The sequence below is a fragment of the Cucumis melo genome, chromosome 1 (assembly GCF_025177605.1).
Source record: "Cucumis melo cultivar AY chromosome 1, USDA_Cmelo_AY_1.0, whole genome shotgun sequence".
Taxonomy (NCBI): Eukaryota; Viridiplantae; Streptophyta; class Magnoliopsida; order Cucurbitales; family Cucurbitaceae; genus Cucumis; species Cucumis melo.
In genome coordinates this window covers 7,124,868-7,141,926 of record NC_066857.1, presented here as the reverse complement: position 1 = coordinate 7,141,926, position 17,059 = coordinate 7,124,868, and the positions used below count along the sequence as shown (strand labels likewise).

Below are 17,059 nucleotides of genomic sequence, written 5' to 3'. Positions count from 1 at the left end.
TTTCGCAGCTTCCAGCAGAAACCTTTTGAGACAGGAGAGGCTGCCAGAGGAAAGCCGTTGTGTACCACTTGTGGGAAGCACCATCTGGGCCGTTGCTTATTCGGGACCAGGACCTGCTTTAAGTGCAGGCAAGAGGGTCATACAGCTGATAGATGCCCGTTGAGAGTCACGGGGATCGCGCAGAATCAGGGAGCAGGTGCTCCACATCAGGGTAGAGTCTTTGCTACCAACAGGACCGAGGCTGAGAAGGCAGGCACAGTAGTAACAGGTACGCTCCCAGTGTTGGGGCATTACGCCTTAGTTTTGTTTGATTCGGGTTCGTCGCATTCTTTTATCTCTTCCGCGTTTGTGTCGCATGCCCGCCTAGAGGTAGAGCCCTTACACCATGTTCTGTCAGTATCTACTCCTTCCGGGGAATGTATGTTGTCGAAGGAAAAGGTGAAGGCATGTCAGATTGAGATAGCAGGTCATGTGATTGGAGTAACGCTGGTAGTTCTGGATATGCTAGACTTTGATGTAATCCTGGGTATGGACTGGTTGGCCGTTAACCACGCCAGTATAGATTGTTCACGTAAGGAGGTAACGTTTAACCCTCCCTCGATGGCCAGTTTTAAATTTAAGGGAGGAGGGTCAAAGTCGTTGCCTCAGGTAATCTCAGCCATCAGGGCCAGTAAACTGCTCAGTCAGGGTACTTGGGGTATCTTAGCGAGCGTGGTGGATACTAGAGAGGCCGATGTATCCCTGTCATCAGAACCAGTGGTGAGGGACTATCCGGATGTCTTTCCTGAGGAACTTCCAGGGTTGCCTCCGCACAGGGAGGTTGAGTTTGCCATAGAGTTGGAGCCGGGCACGGTTCCTATATCCAGAGCCCCTTACAGAATGGCCCCCGCAGAATTGAAAGAACTGAAGGTACAGTTACAGGAATTGCTTGATAAGGGATTCATTCGACCGAGCGTGTCACCTTGGGGTGCGCCAGTTTTATTTGTTAAGAAGAAAGATGGATCGATGCGTCTATGCATTGACTATAGGGAGTTGAATAAGGTAACCGTAAAGAACAGATATCCCTTGCCCAGGATTGACGATCTATTTGACCAGTTACAGGGAGCCACAGTGTTCTCTAAGATTGATCTTCGGTCGGGATACCATCAGCTGAGAATTAAGGATGAGGATGTACCGAAGACAGCATTTCGTTCCAGATATGGACACTACGAGTTTATCGTGATGTCTTTTGGTTTGACGAATGCTCCGGCAGTGTTTATGGACTTGATGAACAGAGTGTTTAGGGAGTTCCTAGATACTTTTGTGATCGTGTTTATCGACGATATTTTGATATACTCCAAGACGGAGGCCGAACATGAGGAGCATTTACGTATGGCTTTGCAAACACTTCGGGATAATAAGTTGTATGCAAAGTTCTCGAAATGCGAGTTTTGGCTGAAGCAGGTGTCCTTTCTGGGCCACGTGGTTTCTAAGGATGGAGTCTCTGTGGATCCAGCTAAGATAGAGGCAGTCACCGGTTGGACCCGACCTTCCACAGTCAGTGAGGTTCGTAGCTTTCTGGGTCTAGCAGGCTATTATCGACGGTTTGTGGAGAACTTTTCCCGTATAGCTACTCCTCTTACTCAGTTGACCAGAAAGGGAGCCCCTTTTGTTTGGAGCAAGGCATGTGAGGACAGTTTCCAGACCCTTAAACAGAAGCTAGTTACCGCGCCGGTTCTTACGGTACCTGATGGTTCTGGCAGTTTCGTGATTTATAGTGATGCTTCCAAGAAGGGTCTGGGTTGTGTTTTGATGCAGCAGGGTAAGGTGGTCGCTTATGCGTCTCGTCAGTTGAAGAGTCATGAGCAGAACTACCCTACACATGATCTAGAGTTGGCAGCAGTGGTTTTTGCTTTGAAAATATGGAGGCATTATTTATACGGTGAAAAGATACAGATATTCACAGATCATAAGAGCTTGAAATACTTCTTTACTCAGAAAGAATTGAATATGAGACAGCGAAGGTGGCTTGAGTTAGTGAAGGATTACGATTGTGAGATACTGTATCATCCAGGCAAGGCGAATGTGGTAGCTGATGCTCTTAGTAGAAAGGTATCACATTCGGCAGCACTTATTACCCGACAGGCCCCATTGCATCGGGATCTTGAGCGGGCTGAGATTGCAGTGTCAGTGGGTGCAGTTACTATGCAGTTAGCCCAGTTGACGGTACAGCCGACTTTGAGGCAGAAGATAGTTGATGCTCAGAGTAACGATCCTTATCTGGTTGAGAAACGTGGCCTAGCAGAGGCAGGGCAAACGGCTGAGTTCTCGTTATCCTCTTATGGTGGACTGTTGTTTGAGAGGCGCCTCTGTGTCCCGTCAGATAGTGCGGTTAAGACAGAATTATTAGCTGAGGCTCACAGTTCCCCATTTTCTATGCACCCGGGTAGTACGAAGATGTATCAGGACCTAAAGCGGGTTTATTGGTGGCGTAACATGAAGAGGGAAGTAGCAGAATTTGTCAGTAAATGCTTGGTGTGTCAGCAGGTTAAGGCACCAAGGCAGAAACCAGCGGGTTTATTACAACCCTTGAGCATACCGGAATGGAAGTGGGAAAACGTGTCCATGGATTTCATTACAGGGCTACCGAGAACTCTGAGGGGATTTACAGTGATCTGGGTTGTGGTGGACAGACTTACTAAGTCAGCGCACTTTGTTCCGGGTAAATCCACCTATACTGCTAGTAAGTGGGCACAGTTGTACATGTCTGAGATAGTGAGATTGCACGGAGTGCCAGTGTCGATTGTTTCTGACAGAGATGCCCGTTTCACTTCCAAATTTTGGAAGGGTTTGCAGACTGCTATGGGCACGAGATTGGACTTTAGTACGGCTTTCCATCCACAGACTGACGGTCAGACTGAGCGTCTGAACCAGGTGTTAGAGGATATGTTGCGAGCGTGTGCATTGGAATTTCCAGGTAGCTGGGACTCCCACTTACATTTGATGGAATTTGCTTATAATAACAGCTATCAGGCTACTATTGGCATGGCACCGTTTGAGGCCCTGTACGGCAAATGTTGTAGATCCCCGGTTTGCTGGGAAGAGGTAGGTGAGCAAAGGTTGATGGGTCCTGAGTTAGTTCAGTCTACTAACGAAGCGATACAGAAGATTAGATCACGCATGCATACCGCTCAGAGTAGGCAGAAGAGTTATGCAGATGTGAGGCGGAAGGACCTCGAGTTTGAGGTAGGGGATAAAGTGTTCTTAAAGGTAGCACCTATGAGAGGTGTCTTGCGTTTTGAAAAGAGGGGAAAGTTGAGTCCCCGTTTTGTTGGGCCGTTTGAGATTCTGGAGCGGATTGGCCCTGTAGCTTATCGCTTGGCGTTACCTCCATCACTCTCGACAGTCCATGATGTGTTTCACGTTTCTATGTTGAGGAAGTACGTGTCAGATCCATCCCACGTAGTGGATTACGAGCCACTAGAGATTGATGAAAACTTGAGCTATGTTGAACAACCTGTTGAGGTGCTTGCTAGAGAGGTGAAGACGTTGAGAAATAAACAAATTCCCCTAGTTAAAGTCTTATGGCGGAATCACCGGGTAGAAGAGGCTACATGGGAGCGTGAAGACGACATGAGATCCCGTTATCCCGAACTGTTCGAGAAGTAAACTTTCGAGGACGAAAGTTCCCCAAGGAGGGAAGAATGTAACGCTCCGAAAATTTAAGGTAAAATTCTCCTCGTTTGACGTAATGTGCAAGTTGATATAATAATAATATAATATTAATTATATTATTATTATTAATATTTATTTTATTTGTTATAATATTAATATTATAATTATTATTATTATTAATTAATATTATAGAAATATAATAAATTGTTATTTATTTAATATTAATATTATTAAATTATTATTATTAATAATTATATTATTATTATTATTATTATTTTTATTATTGAATATTATTATTATTATTATTTTATTTAATATATATATATATATATAAGAAAAAAAAAAAGAAGGAAAACCCTACTTACCGTGCGCGCCGCCTACCCCCCCCCCCCCCCCCCCCCCGTCGAAATTCTTCTTTTTTCTTCCGCTTTCTCCTTCCTCACGCCGCGCCACCGCCACCGAGCCGTCCATCTTCTCTTCTCCTTCGCCTTCTTCTCCTCTTCGGCTTCTTCATCCGACACTCAGACGTCGCCCGCGCGTTTCGTCGGCCGTCCACTTCGGTGTTCGCACATCACCGGCGGGAGGCATCAGCGACGGCCGTCCCCGACTACCCTTCTTCTCAGATCCGCGTGCACGGCCAGCCGTCGGCCGTTTCTGCCTTGGTGGTAAAACGTCGTATCACCGTCGTCGACGAAAGAAACCGGACAAAACAGCTCTGCCATCGCCGCCGCGTTCCGCCGCCGGGAGTGTGAAGATTAAATCGGTTTTCGTCCAACCCGACCCGGTTCCAAGCTGACCCGACCCGAACCTGTTTCCAGTCCGAGCCGTACTCGAGCCGCCATCCTTGTCGGAGCCGAGCCCTAAGCCGAGCGAGCCGCGAGCCGAGCCGCGAGCCGAGCCGCGAGCCGAACCAAGCCGAGCCGCGAGCCGAGTGAGCCGAGCCGCGAGCCGAGCCGCGAGCCGAACCGAGCCGAGCCGCGAGCCGAACCCAGCCGAGCCGCGAGCCGAGTGAGCCGAGCCGCGAGCCGAACCAAGCCGAGCCGTGAGCCGAGTAAGCCGAGCCGCGAGCCGAACCAAGCCGAGCCGCGAGCCGAGTGAGCCGAGCCGCGAGCCGAACCAAGCCGAGCCGAGCCGAGCCGAGCCGAGCCGAGCCGAGCCGAGCCGAGCCGAGCCGAGCCGAGCCACCTAAGCCTTCTTTCCTCCACTTCGGTTCACGGTGAGTCTTCGGTAAGGATTGTTTGATGAATTCCCTAATGTTACCTCGTCCGATTCGAGTTTGAACGTTGGATTAAGATGTGGCCCTACTTTTCTCCCTTGAAGGTAGTACAGAGTTGACGCTTGAGTCCTCGGGTTCCGCGGCAGACCTGGTTGGAGACAGCTTCCTTTCCTTGAGTAAGTCAACGGATAACTTTTTTTAAAACAACTGCTACTAACGTCATCAACTAAAACCGTTGTGTTTTCGTTTAGGTTGATCTGTTGAGAGTGGATTCAATCGAGAGGCATAACCGAGTATCAGGTAAGGGTTTTACTACTACTGGACCCCGAGTCCAGGCTGAAAACGTAGTAATTCACAGGGAATTACACGTTAGTGACTGTACTGAATAATTGTATGCGTGTTGGCTGTTAAATACTGATATTATATGCTGTCTGATGTGATTATACTGTGACTGATAATTGTGGATTGAGATTTTATGTTGATGGACCTTGAAGTTATGGTTCAGTATGTAGTAAACACCGGTCTGGATGTGGTTCATGGAATTTGGACGGGGATGGACCGAGAGTTCGGTTTTGGTTGGTTAGTCGTTTGGACCTAAGGTTTTCCCTATTGGTGTGCGAATCGGTAATGCATATAGCAACTGAGGGTGTGGATGTTTAAACTTATACTATCTGACTGATAAAGCCTAGGGCGGGACTGTGATATGAATGTCGTTGGGATGTGATTGACGTAGACAGTTTAGTTTGGACTGAGGGGTAACGGTTAGCTTCATCTATGGGGTAGTGTGCCTTACGGATATGTGCATCCTTCGGGAGCACTAGACTGATATGTGCATCCTTCGGGGGCACAAGACTGATATGTGCATCCTTCGGGAGCACTAGACTGATATGTGCGTCCTTCGGGAGCACTAGACTGATATGTGCGTCCTTCGGGAGCACTAGACTGATATGTGCATCCTTCGGGAGCGCTAGACTGATATGTGCATCCTTCGGGAGCACTAGACTGATATGTGCATCCTTCGGGAGCATTAGACTGATATGTAGGGTACCCCCGAATAGGAAGTTAACTGTTGTCCCCTAACGGGTCCAGTAGTGGGTCCCTTACTGGGTATGTTTATACTCACCCTTTCTCTTCTTTAACTTTTCAGGTAGGGGCACAGCGAGGGGCAGACCGACGAGAGGCAGGAAGGATGCGTGAAGGCCATATGGACGCGTCTGGTTTTCTTAATCGCTTCCGCTATGTATTTTGTCTGAACATTTTGACTTGTGATTTTGAACTGGTGCCTTGATATTTTTATTTTGTGACTTTCTTGATTTATTTAAAATAGGGCCCGAAACTGTCTTTTGTAAGGTTTCTAATGTTTTAATGAATCGTAACTGGTCTGTTTTAAGTTTTTATGTTGAATGGTCGAGTTTTGATATTTGGTAGTGACCTCAGCTTAGTCCGGAAAAGTTGGGTCGTTACATATTGATGTTCTTGTTTGTAAAGACAACTATCGATTTCTTTGTGATGATTGTGATGTTTGTCTACAAGTAAACCATTAGTCTTATTCCTATCAAATAAGTTGCTATTATGTGGTGTGCACATAATGGGTAAAGGCGTCTTGTAAACGACCTATGAAAGGAGAAATGGACCAGGAAAATTTTCAGATGCTATTGGTGGAGTGAACATCACATTAATCTAAATGCAAGATGCTGGCGAGAGTGAATTTCAGTAGTCTTGGTGTAGGGAATAGTTCATGTTATTGATGGAAAAGAATAAGAGGAAGCTAATGTGTGATTTTTGTGATTTATGAAATGAGGGGTTGAACCTGTGTTTGTGAAATGAAAATGAATTTATGCGATTGTATTGTATTCTGCAAAAGGTATTACTAAACTCTCACTTAGTAAGTATTTAACTTACGTGTTAAGTTCCCATTTCCCCAGGTGTTCAGGCATTGAGACTAAATAAAAAATCATAATAAGATGAGTTGCTATGTGTGGAAGCTGAGCAAGCAAGTTGTGTAGTCTTTTATATTGTATTTTCTTGTAATTGGAAAATTATTATGTGTATAAAAGCCTTGTACGCAAGGAGTTGCATGCCAGTTTTGTGAGAGCTAGGCAAGACGTTCAAGTTTAAAATTTATTTTTATACTAAGAAAGTAAGGAAAGTGTAATTGTAAAGCATTGGTCCGAGTAATAAATCTTAAATTTAATCCCTTACCTTTAATTTTTATTGAAACTGTTTAAATAATCCAAATAATTTTCATACAAAGAAACACATATTAGAAATATATTTTTAAAATTTATAGAAAAAATGTCAATAAAAAACAAAAATAAATAATTAAAAAATACAATAAAATAGTAGTAAGTATTAAATCTAAGATTTTTATTAAAATTCAAAGAATAAATTATAAGTTGGAAATTACAATAATAATATTTTAACCATAAAAATGTGACTCTTTGCCTAGACATACATAAAAGATAGTTTAAAGAGTCTCAATTGTGAAAAGAAAAAAAAGGCTTGAAACTAATTTAAACTAAAAGTAGTTTTTAAGGTCACGTAATCTTGTATTTGTTTTTGAAAATTAAGTCTATTTTCACTTCATATCTGACAACAATTTGTCTCGTTCTTAAATACAATGGTTGAATACTTAGCCGAATTTTAAAAATAAAAACTACTTTTTGATAGCTTTTTCTTTTAGCTTTCAAAATTTATTTCGGTGTTTTAGTCCATTGATAGAATGTACATAACAAAAGAAAAAAATTTGAGATAGAAGTAGTGTCTATAGACTTAATTTTAAAAAAACAAAAAACAAAATGAATACGATGACCTAAAAATTGTGATTTTGTTATTCAAACTTTGCTTAAGGGTTCAAATGTGTGTCTAGAGAAAATAGAAACTGACAAAGGAATAAAATGGTGTAAGAATAAAAAAAAAAGTATTTTAAATGACAAAACATTGATAGCACCGAAAATGTGTTATTTAATCCCGCTAAATTTGAGGTAGTTTTATATTTTTTACATTTCAATTTTTCTATTTTGTAGGCTTTGAGAGTTAGAGTCGAGCATTAGGGACAAAATAGAGCAAACAAATTAATTTAGGGTTTAGGATGATTGGTTAGTTTTTCTTATCAATTGGGCTAAGTCAAGGTAAAAAGTTCAAAATTTGTAACATAACTCAATTTAAGGTAATTTTAATTTAATTATCTTGAATTATTTAAGGTATAAATTGGTTTATTTAATATTAAGTTGAAGTTTAAGGGATAAGTGAGATTTGATGGAATTTTTGTTAAGTAATTATATATATGTATGTATATAATTGGAGAATTGGGGAAATTGAAATTTAAAAAATAATGTTATTTTTAAGAGAATCGTAGAAATAGGTACATTGAAAACATATGAAAAAGATAAGAAAGAATGAGAAACTAATGTAAAAAGTAGAAGGAAGTTGTGGGGTACACGACTTCCTTTAATCAGCCTACGTCGCCAAAGATTGGTGACTTAATTAAAGGAAGTCATGTACCCTTCCTTTAAAAAAATTAAACATGAGATTTCATGAAAGTTGCATGGCTTTATAGTGTTTTCATGAAATCTCATAGTTATTTTTAGTACAATATACATGTTATTTAAAAACTTCATAATTATTTGAAATCTCACCCTTGATTAAAAATTACAAATCCCCAAATTAACTTATTATTTAAAGTATAAATGATAGTTATACGAAGTTTTGACTATTTGACAAGTATTCCCACTATCGACTCTCGTAGTGTTTGATACTTTGGTCGTATTCATGACTCTTATCTTTGTTTTTGCTTGTTAGGTTTTATTGGTTCCACAACCATTATTAGTGGTTTAGTTGTAATAGAGAATTATTAATGGTGCATTTTGAGTTGTACCTAATTTAATTTTTATATTTTACTTTGTGATTTATTAATCTCAGGTTATATCGGTGCAATTTAGGCCCGAGATCAAATAACTAAACATAAAAGTCTTTCATCTCGAGGTATCTTGGGGCAATGTATGTCAGAGATTGAATAAAATAAAGGCAAAACTTTTTCATCTTGAGGCAACTAAGACCCAAGATCGAATAACTAAAGGAAGAAGTCTTTCATCTTAGGACATCTCGGTCCAATGTATGTTCGAGATCGAATAAAATAAACGCAAAATTCTTTTATCTTGAGACATTTCGGTGCCACTATGGCCCGAGATCCAATAACTAAAGGAAGAATTCTTTCATCCCTAGGCATTATATATCCGAGATCGAATGAATTAAAGGCAAAATTATTTCATCTTGGATATGTCGGTGTAACTAAGGCATATTTAATAATTATTTGCAAATAATAAAATGTTTACTTACTAATGTAAATTTATTTATTATCTTTTGTTTTTATAATTTTTCTAAAAATATCCATCGAATTTGCAAAAAATATATGAAAATTTCATCAAAATTTTGGTAAAATGTAAACTTCATTATTTTTCCATTGACACTGATGTTTTAACCTTCGTTATTTCCATCTCGGTCCATATTTTGTTTGGTAAATATACATCGTAACTTTTGATGTTAAACATACAAATTAAAAACTAAAAATTAAAAAAATTAAAAAAAGAGAAAGAAAACCGATCAACCGATTGAACAAACGATTGACCGGTTTTGTTGAGAATGTGGCCGAGATTGGTTTGGCCATTCCTATGCGAACTTGTGGTCGGTCGGAGTTTTTGGTCAAAAAATCGATTCTGATTGACTATTAATTACCTCCACAATAAGATTCATATTTGTTAGTAAAGATTAGTTGTTGATATTTATTTATTTATTATTACTATTTGTAACGTGAGAGTGTTGGATTAAAAAGCTATCTACATATAATTAACATAGAAATATAGCAATCAAGTCAAAAAAAAAAAAAAATGAAACTAAACTATAAGCAGATAAGCAATAATCTCACAAAGGTAAACTTTTCAAACAACTTATCACTTTTACGATAATTTAAAATTAAAATTTTAATTTATAAAAAAAACGTAGTTTATCAGTAATTTATGAATTCTTTCTGTAGGATCTTTTCAAAAGTATAATAAAATGACAAAATATTTATACTATATAGAAGAATTTCGAAAACGAAAAAAATTATAGAGGTTTACCGTGTAAAATATCAAAAATGTCCTGTCAATTACGTCGTTAATAACGCGCACGTAATAATCGTTTAGATTTGATTATTGTTTGGTACACGATCGTTTAGATATCGTTATAATTTATTTTTTTAATTTTATCGTTTAATTTTGTTACACGATCATTTAGATTTGAGTTCCCAAATCTAAAACGATTTTTTTTCAAAATTTGCTGCATGATTTTTTTAATTCTCTTGATATATAATCGTTTAGATTTTTCAAAACAATAATTTATCTTTTTACACGATCGTTCATATTTGGCTACTCCAATTTAAATGTTGATCTTTTTTCAAGATTCTTTATACATGATATTTTATTTTTTTACACAATCGTTTACTTTTTTACACGATCGTTTACATTTGGCTACTCTAATCTAAATGATTTTTTTTTTCAAAATTCTTTATACACGATTTTTTAGATTTTGCTATTTTTTGTATACGGTTGTTTAGGTTTGGTTACCCAAATCTAAACAATGTAAAAAATAGAGGAAAAAAAGAAAGATGATGAAAAGAAATCACAGCGAGAAAAAAAGAAGAAGAAAAGAATAAATACAATGGAAAAAAATTGCAACAAAAAAAAAGAAAAAGAAGAAAGACGATGGAAAGAAATTGCAGCAGAAAAAAAAGAGGAAAAGAAGAAAGACGATGAAAGAAATCACAAGAGGAAGACAATGAAAGAAATCGCGAGGAAGAGAAAAAAGATGGAGAGCAAACTTGAAATATTTAAAAATGGCTAACTTTACGGGCTTTGTTACACGGGCTGTAAATAGTTTGATATTTTATTAAAAGTTTTCCTTATTTCCATTAGACCCTTTATAAATTTTAAGTTTTCTAACAAAAGAAAAAAATCTTTTAAAAAATAAAACGGCAAAATATTTATACTGTATATAGAACAATTAAAAAAACAAAAAAAACTCATAGATTCACAATGGAAAATATAAAAAATGTCCCGTCAACCACGCTATCAGCAACAAATGTAATATATTTGGTACATGATCGTTTAGATTTGACTATTGTTTGGTATACGATCGTTTCGATTTGGTTACACGATTGTTTAGATTTAGTCGTTTAGATTTGGCTATATGATCATTTAGATTTGAATTTCGCTATCCCAAATCTAAACAATTTTTTTCTCCAAAATTTAGTACACTATCATTTAGATTTGGCTAAACGAACTTTTTCTAGATTATTTTATACACGATCGTTTAGATTTGACTAAATGAAAATTTTTTAATTATTTTGGTACACGATCGTTTACTTTTTTTGCGCGATCGTTTAGATTTGGCTACTCCAATCTAAACGAATATTTTTTCAAGATTTTTTTATTACACGATTGTTTAGATTTGGCTAAACGATTTTTTTTTAATTCTTTTGGTTATTATTTTTTACACAATCATTTAGATTTGGCTACTCCAATCTAAATGAATATTTTCAAGATTCTTTATACATGATCTTTTAGATTTGGTTACCCTAATCATAAAAAAGAGAGAAAAAAAAAGGAAGACTAAAAAAAAATAAAACAAAATCTAAATGACATAAAAAAAAAGACAATGAAAAGAAATCGCAACAGAAAAAAAGAAGAGGAAAGAAAGAATGACGATAGAAAGAAATTATAGTTGCCTTAGAATATTTAAAAATGACTAACTTTATGTGGCTTTGTTACACGCCCATAAATATTTTAGTAGTTCGTTATATTTAAAAAAATCATCTACCTCAAATTATTATTTTATAATATTGAGGCATTTTTCAAAGCTAGCATAAATGAAAGAAATATTTACAAAATATAACAAACTTTCAAAATCTATCAATAATAGAAATCGATATCGGTATCAGTGCATTCAATAGAAATTGATAGACTTCTGGTCAATAGAATATGATATTTTACTATATTTTATAAATATTTATACCGATTTTGTTATTTTCAATAATTATCATCCCATTAAATTATTCAACATAGATAAATAAATAAATCTAAAAAAGTATTGCATGTTAATTTGTTTATTTAAAAAAATAATTTTGTTAATAGGTCAGTTGAGTCTTTAAAGTGACATTAACTGTATGACTAGAGGTATTAAAGTTAAAAAATTAATTTTGATTTCAAAATTTTTATCAAAGTAAGAAGATAACGTATGCTTCTAAATTTTGTGAGAACTTAATTTCTAAACTTTAATAAATATTAATTTAGTTCTTGCCCTAAACAAAAAATACTATTAAGATTAATTAAATTTCTAAAGTTAAATTTGATTAGATTTTTTAGATTTGAACTCACCTCTAGTCTTTGAATACATACAAGTACTACTTAACCTGAGCTCATGTTAGCAATATATCCTTATTTATCCATCAAAAGTAACACATAAAAGATGAATATTTTTATTTTTAATTAATATACTTTTTGAGTAATTATAAGGATATCAATTTAGAAATTATAATAAGTATATAACAATATTTTTTAAAAATTACAAGTATAGCAAAATCTATGGGTGATAGACTTTTATGGTTTAAAAATGATAGATCAATATTTACAAAAGAATCTATCAATGATATTTTTCGATAGATTTTACTATATTTACATTATTTTAAAATGTTGATATATATTTAATTAGAATATAATAACCATATCTAGTTTCTTGAATAAATCTTCATATTTCATACTTGTTTAACAACTTTATCTAAAAACTATATTCTAAGTTTTATCCAACCCCAAAACATTCCCAATGAAGCCTTGAGCAAAACTACTCTTTTAATTCCAAAAAAGTCTTTGAACTTTCCAGCGTTGATTTAATCCCAGAAAAACCCAATGGTGAGGATTGAGCTTCAAGAATAAGGCACATTTCATCCATGGCGCTGGCGTCAGCATTTTGTATGTATGATATGATGTTTTTCAACCATTTGTTTTAGTCAGACAAAAATTGGTGTAGCACCAAACTAATCCATCCAAAAACCCCCCCAACTAAAAAACCCCAAGAAATTTCTTCAAGTCTTGAGAATTTTCCCTTGCTGTATCATATATTAAGGTGAGTTCTACTTTTCTCCCACTTTGGAATTCCAGAAGATTGACACTCTTTACCAAGAAACTCCCCCCTTTTTTCTTTTTTCTCCTTTTGCGTCTTCTGAATTTTGTTTTTGGGTTTCTTCTTTTCTGATTTGATTGGTTGCTTGCTTCTTATATTTTCCTCACTTTTTTTGTGTCTTTCTATCGAGGGTTTACATTATCTTTTCATCTCTTGGTGTTCGTTTCAAATCTTCTGTTTGTCAAAAGGGGTGGGATATTGAAAACCCAGAAAGGGGATTTCATTTTGGCTTCTGGGTCCTATCGATTGAGGTTTTTTTTAGCTCTTTTCAGGTTGATTTTGAGGTTAATTTTGTTGGGCTTGAGTGGTTTCAAGTGCTTTGTGGGAGAGTCCTGTTTCAGGTTGGCTTGTTTCTGATTCTATGGATTGTTTGTTTGTATGGTTGAATTTTTCTTACCATCTTCTTCTTTGTTTGGAATTGTAATTGTTGTATTTTCTTGTTTCTTTTCCCATTCTGATTAGTGATTACTGCGTACAAACTGATAAGATAAAATTGAGATGTAATCTTGTTTGTTGTTTTAATTGATTCTTATCAAAGCTTTAACCCTTGGGATATTCTATGTTCTCTCTCTCTCTCTCTCTCTCTCTCTCAAACTTCTTTCCTCTTTCTATGTTGAAATCCATGAAAAAACAGCTCTTATTCCTTTGGATTTTTTTTTAATTATTTCCTCCTTAAAACTTCTTAATAAGCAGCTTCACTTGATGGAGATTTATTCAGCCACATGTTCATCATGCTTTGAGGCATGTTTGGATATTCTATATCAGGCATTTGAATGATAACTTTGTTGTGTGAACTGAATTTTTAGATTTCTAAAATTAGCACCATGGAGAAATTTCTCTATGTTTGAGTTGATTTTTCTTCAATTTAACCTTCGTTTCTCTGTGTTTAGACATTGCTTCAAAGAAAAGATAAGAGGTGTCCCAGCTTTAATGTGTTCTATTTAATATTGACTCTGATTCTGTATAATTGATTGACTTATTCATAGTCCTTTCCTTTGTGTTACAAATTCACGAGGAATTGATTGAGAAATTGAGTTGAATGATGGATTGTTTTTTTGGATTTGTTGTTTGTCAATAATCTGTGACTTATAGTTGCATGTTTTGTTATTTTTCAGAGCTTCCAACAGAGGTCGGAAATTCTATGGTGTAAAATTGGTCATCCTGAAAAAGCAGAGTTGGGACTACGAAAACGATGTCGTTAGTCAGGCCATCCGATCCATCTCCATTATCATATGGGAGTCGCAAGCTTTACTCATTGAAGGGAACTAATAGTGCTCCTGACTTGTCCACACAAAGATTTGGCTCTGAAAAACATAGAACAATGTATATGAATGATACATATTGCAGTGAGAGCTATGAGAAGTATTTCCTCGACTTCCCAATAGAAGAGCTAGCGATTTCTGGCATTTCTACCAATTCTTGTCACCCCAACGCTTGGGTTGATTCTCTATCCCCCTTGTGTAATTCATTTACACTTTTTGATGCTTGTCAATCAAATTCAGACTCGGCCTGCCTTGAGAGTACAAGTCCAGAAGAGCTTGATTTTGAGGATGATCAAGTGAGACGGAAGTTGCAAGAATTGGAAAGAGATCTGCTGGGTGACCCCGATGCTGCGGATTATGATGTTGAGATGCTTACAAACGGCCAGAACATGGAAATTGATAGCGAATGGGCAAATTCAATTCAAGATGCACTGCTTCATGACTCACCGAAGGAATCTTCATCATCAGATTCTAATTTCAGTACCATCAGTAGCAATAAGGATGCATCTCAGCTATCTTCACAGAATCCAAGACAAATGCTTTTAGAATGTGCTTTTGCTATCTCAGAAGAGAACTATGAAGAAGCGTCAGCCATGATAAAACAGCTTCGATGTGTGGTCTCGATTCAGGGAGATCCTTCACAGAGGATTGCTGCGTATATGGTGGAAGGTCTTGCTGCTCGGTTGTTGGAATCAGGAAAATGTCTTTATAAAGCTTTGAGATGTAAAGAACCCCCTTCCTCCGACCGTCTCGCTGCTATGCAGATCCTTTTCGAGGTCTGCCCCTGTTTCAAGTTTGGCTTTATGGCTGCAAATTGTGCGATTCTTGAGGCAGCCAAAGATGAGAAGAAAATTCACATAATCGATTTTGATGTAAGCCAAGGAACTCAGTACATAAAATTGATTCAGATGTTTGCAGCTCAGCCAGGTAAGCCACCACACTTGAGGTTAACAGGGGTTGATGACCCCGAATCCGTACAGCGCCCCATTGGAGGTCTTAGGCACATTGGACAAAGGCTTGAGCAACTGGCAAAAGCACTACGGGTTCCATTTGAATTTCGTGCGATTGCCTCAAATGCTTCTGACGTTACACCCTCAATGCTTGCCTCCAAGCCTGGAGAAGCACTCATAGTGAACTTTGCTTTTCTGCTTCACCACATGCCAGATGAAAGCGTTTCAACCGTAAATCAACGAGACAGGCTTCTCCGGATGGTGAAGAGCTTGAACCCAAAATTGGTAACAGTTGTCGAACAGGACATGAACACAAACACCACCCCATTCTTCTCAAGATTCGTTGAAGCTTATAACTACTATGCAGCTGTTTACGATTCTCTCGATGCAACACTCCCAAGAGATAGTCAAGACAGAATAAACGTAGAAAGCCAATGCTTAGCAAAGGACATCGTCAACATTGTAGCTTGTGAAGGTGAAGAAAGAGTAGAGAGATACGAAGTGGCCGGGAAATGGCGGGCAAGAATGATGATGGCAGGCTTCACTTCTTGTTCGATGAGCCAAAACGTGACCGACCCAATTCGTAAACTTATCGAGGAGTATTGTGACAGATTCAAGATGTATGAGGAAATGGGGACACTTCATTTTGGATGGGAAGAGAAAAGCTTGATTGTTACATCAGCGTGGAGGTAAAGAAATTGGAACATTCACAGCTCCAACAACTTCAGAGTGTGTGGCATATCTTGTTTTATCTGTTTAGCTTTCAATACTTCGTGTGTGTGAAAAGAAAATAGTTTTATGTTTGATTCTAATTGTCTAACATTAGTTATAGCTTACCTGCTCTACTGGTTTTTCATTTTTTCCATGGATTATCCTTTCTTTTCTGTGACTTTTTTTCTTTATAGGAAAAGGATAAACTTTCCTCTATGTAATATATACATTCCATTCCATTCGATAACCTGTCTTGATTTTAAAAATACTAAATTACTCGTAGTCAATCAAAGTTCTTTTTTTTTTTTTTTGGCTTGCTTTTGAAAATACTATATTGCCCTTGAAGTCATCAAAGTACTATTTTTTAGTTGTGCTATTCAAAAGTGGGGCCATTACTAATACCATTCAGATCTTATCTGACTTTGACAATGTGAGGAAATTACAGCAGCTTTTATCCGAGCTTTAAAAGAGTCTTTCTATTAAGGGCTTAGAGATGGGGGTACTTTGGTAACTTCATTTATGATGAGTGATGTGATGGAAGAATTTGTATATTCAACCCTAACCAAAATATAAAAGGAAGAAACTCTTCAGTCAAACTGAGCATAGCTTAGACATGATCAATTGACATGATCTTTCATCTTAAAGGTAAGAGGTTGAATCACAGACCTCAAAAAGGAAGAAAATGAAAGAACTCTTTTAAAATAACTAATAGATAGGGACCAAATAGTTAAATAATGGATAAATAGACAACATATTTGTTGTTGTAAATCGCCTAGGAGTGATGCGTTGGGAAGCTTTTAATGCTTAGATAGAACGCTTAGGCAGAACGCGTGCTTCCTTGTCTTGTATCTTACGTAATGTGTTGATATCACGCCTGGTCAGAAACGCCTTCTTTGGTTAGCTCGTGTAATGGTTATGTCGCCTATTGGTTAAAACTCTAAATGATCAAACACCTGGTTATATCGCCTAGTGATCACCTCACCAATTGATAAAGACGCCTAGTGGATAAAACGCATACTGAAAACAGAAACAGGTTAGGAAATGGCTGAGTC

At 37.2% G+C, this 17,059-nt stretch overlaps 1 protein-coding gene across 2 annotated transcripts; it reads left to right on the top strand.

The window, feature by feature from the left end:
- Positions 1 to 12,640: 12,640 nt before the first annotated feature.
- On the top strand, positions 12,641 to 16,254 carry LOC103500072 (scarecrow-like protein 1). Of its 2 annotated transcripts, XM_051086124.1 has the most exons (3): positions 12,935 to 13,027; positions 13,357 to 13,425; positions 14,200 to 16,254. In XM_051086124.1, the coding sequence occupies exon 3, from the start codon at positions 14,277 to 14,279 to the stop codon at positions 15,987 to 15,989; it is 1,713 nt and encodes a 570-aa protein (XP_050942081.1). In that variant the 5' UTR covers positions 12,935 to 13,027; positions 13,357 to 13,425; positions 14,200 to 14,276; the 3' UTR covers positions 15,990 to 16,254. The 2 variants fall into 2 exon arrangements, with proteins under 2 accessions (XP_008461490.2, XP_050942081.1); XM_008463268.3 differs by lacking the exon at positions 13,357 to 13,425 and having other exon boundaries at positions 12,641 to 13,027.
- Positions 16,255 to 17,059: the final 805 nt, after the last annotated feature.

Coding starts and splice junctions, on each gene's coding strand:
- LOC103500072 (XM_008463268.3), top strand. CDS start 14,277: ATGTCGTTAGTCAGGCCATCCGATCCATCTCCATTATCATATGGGAGT.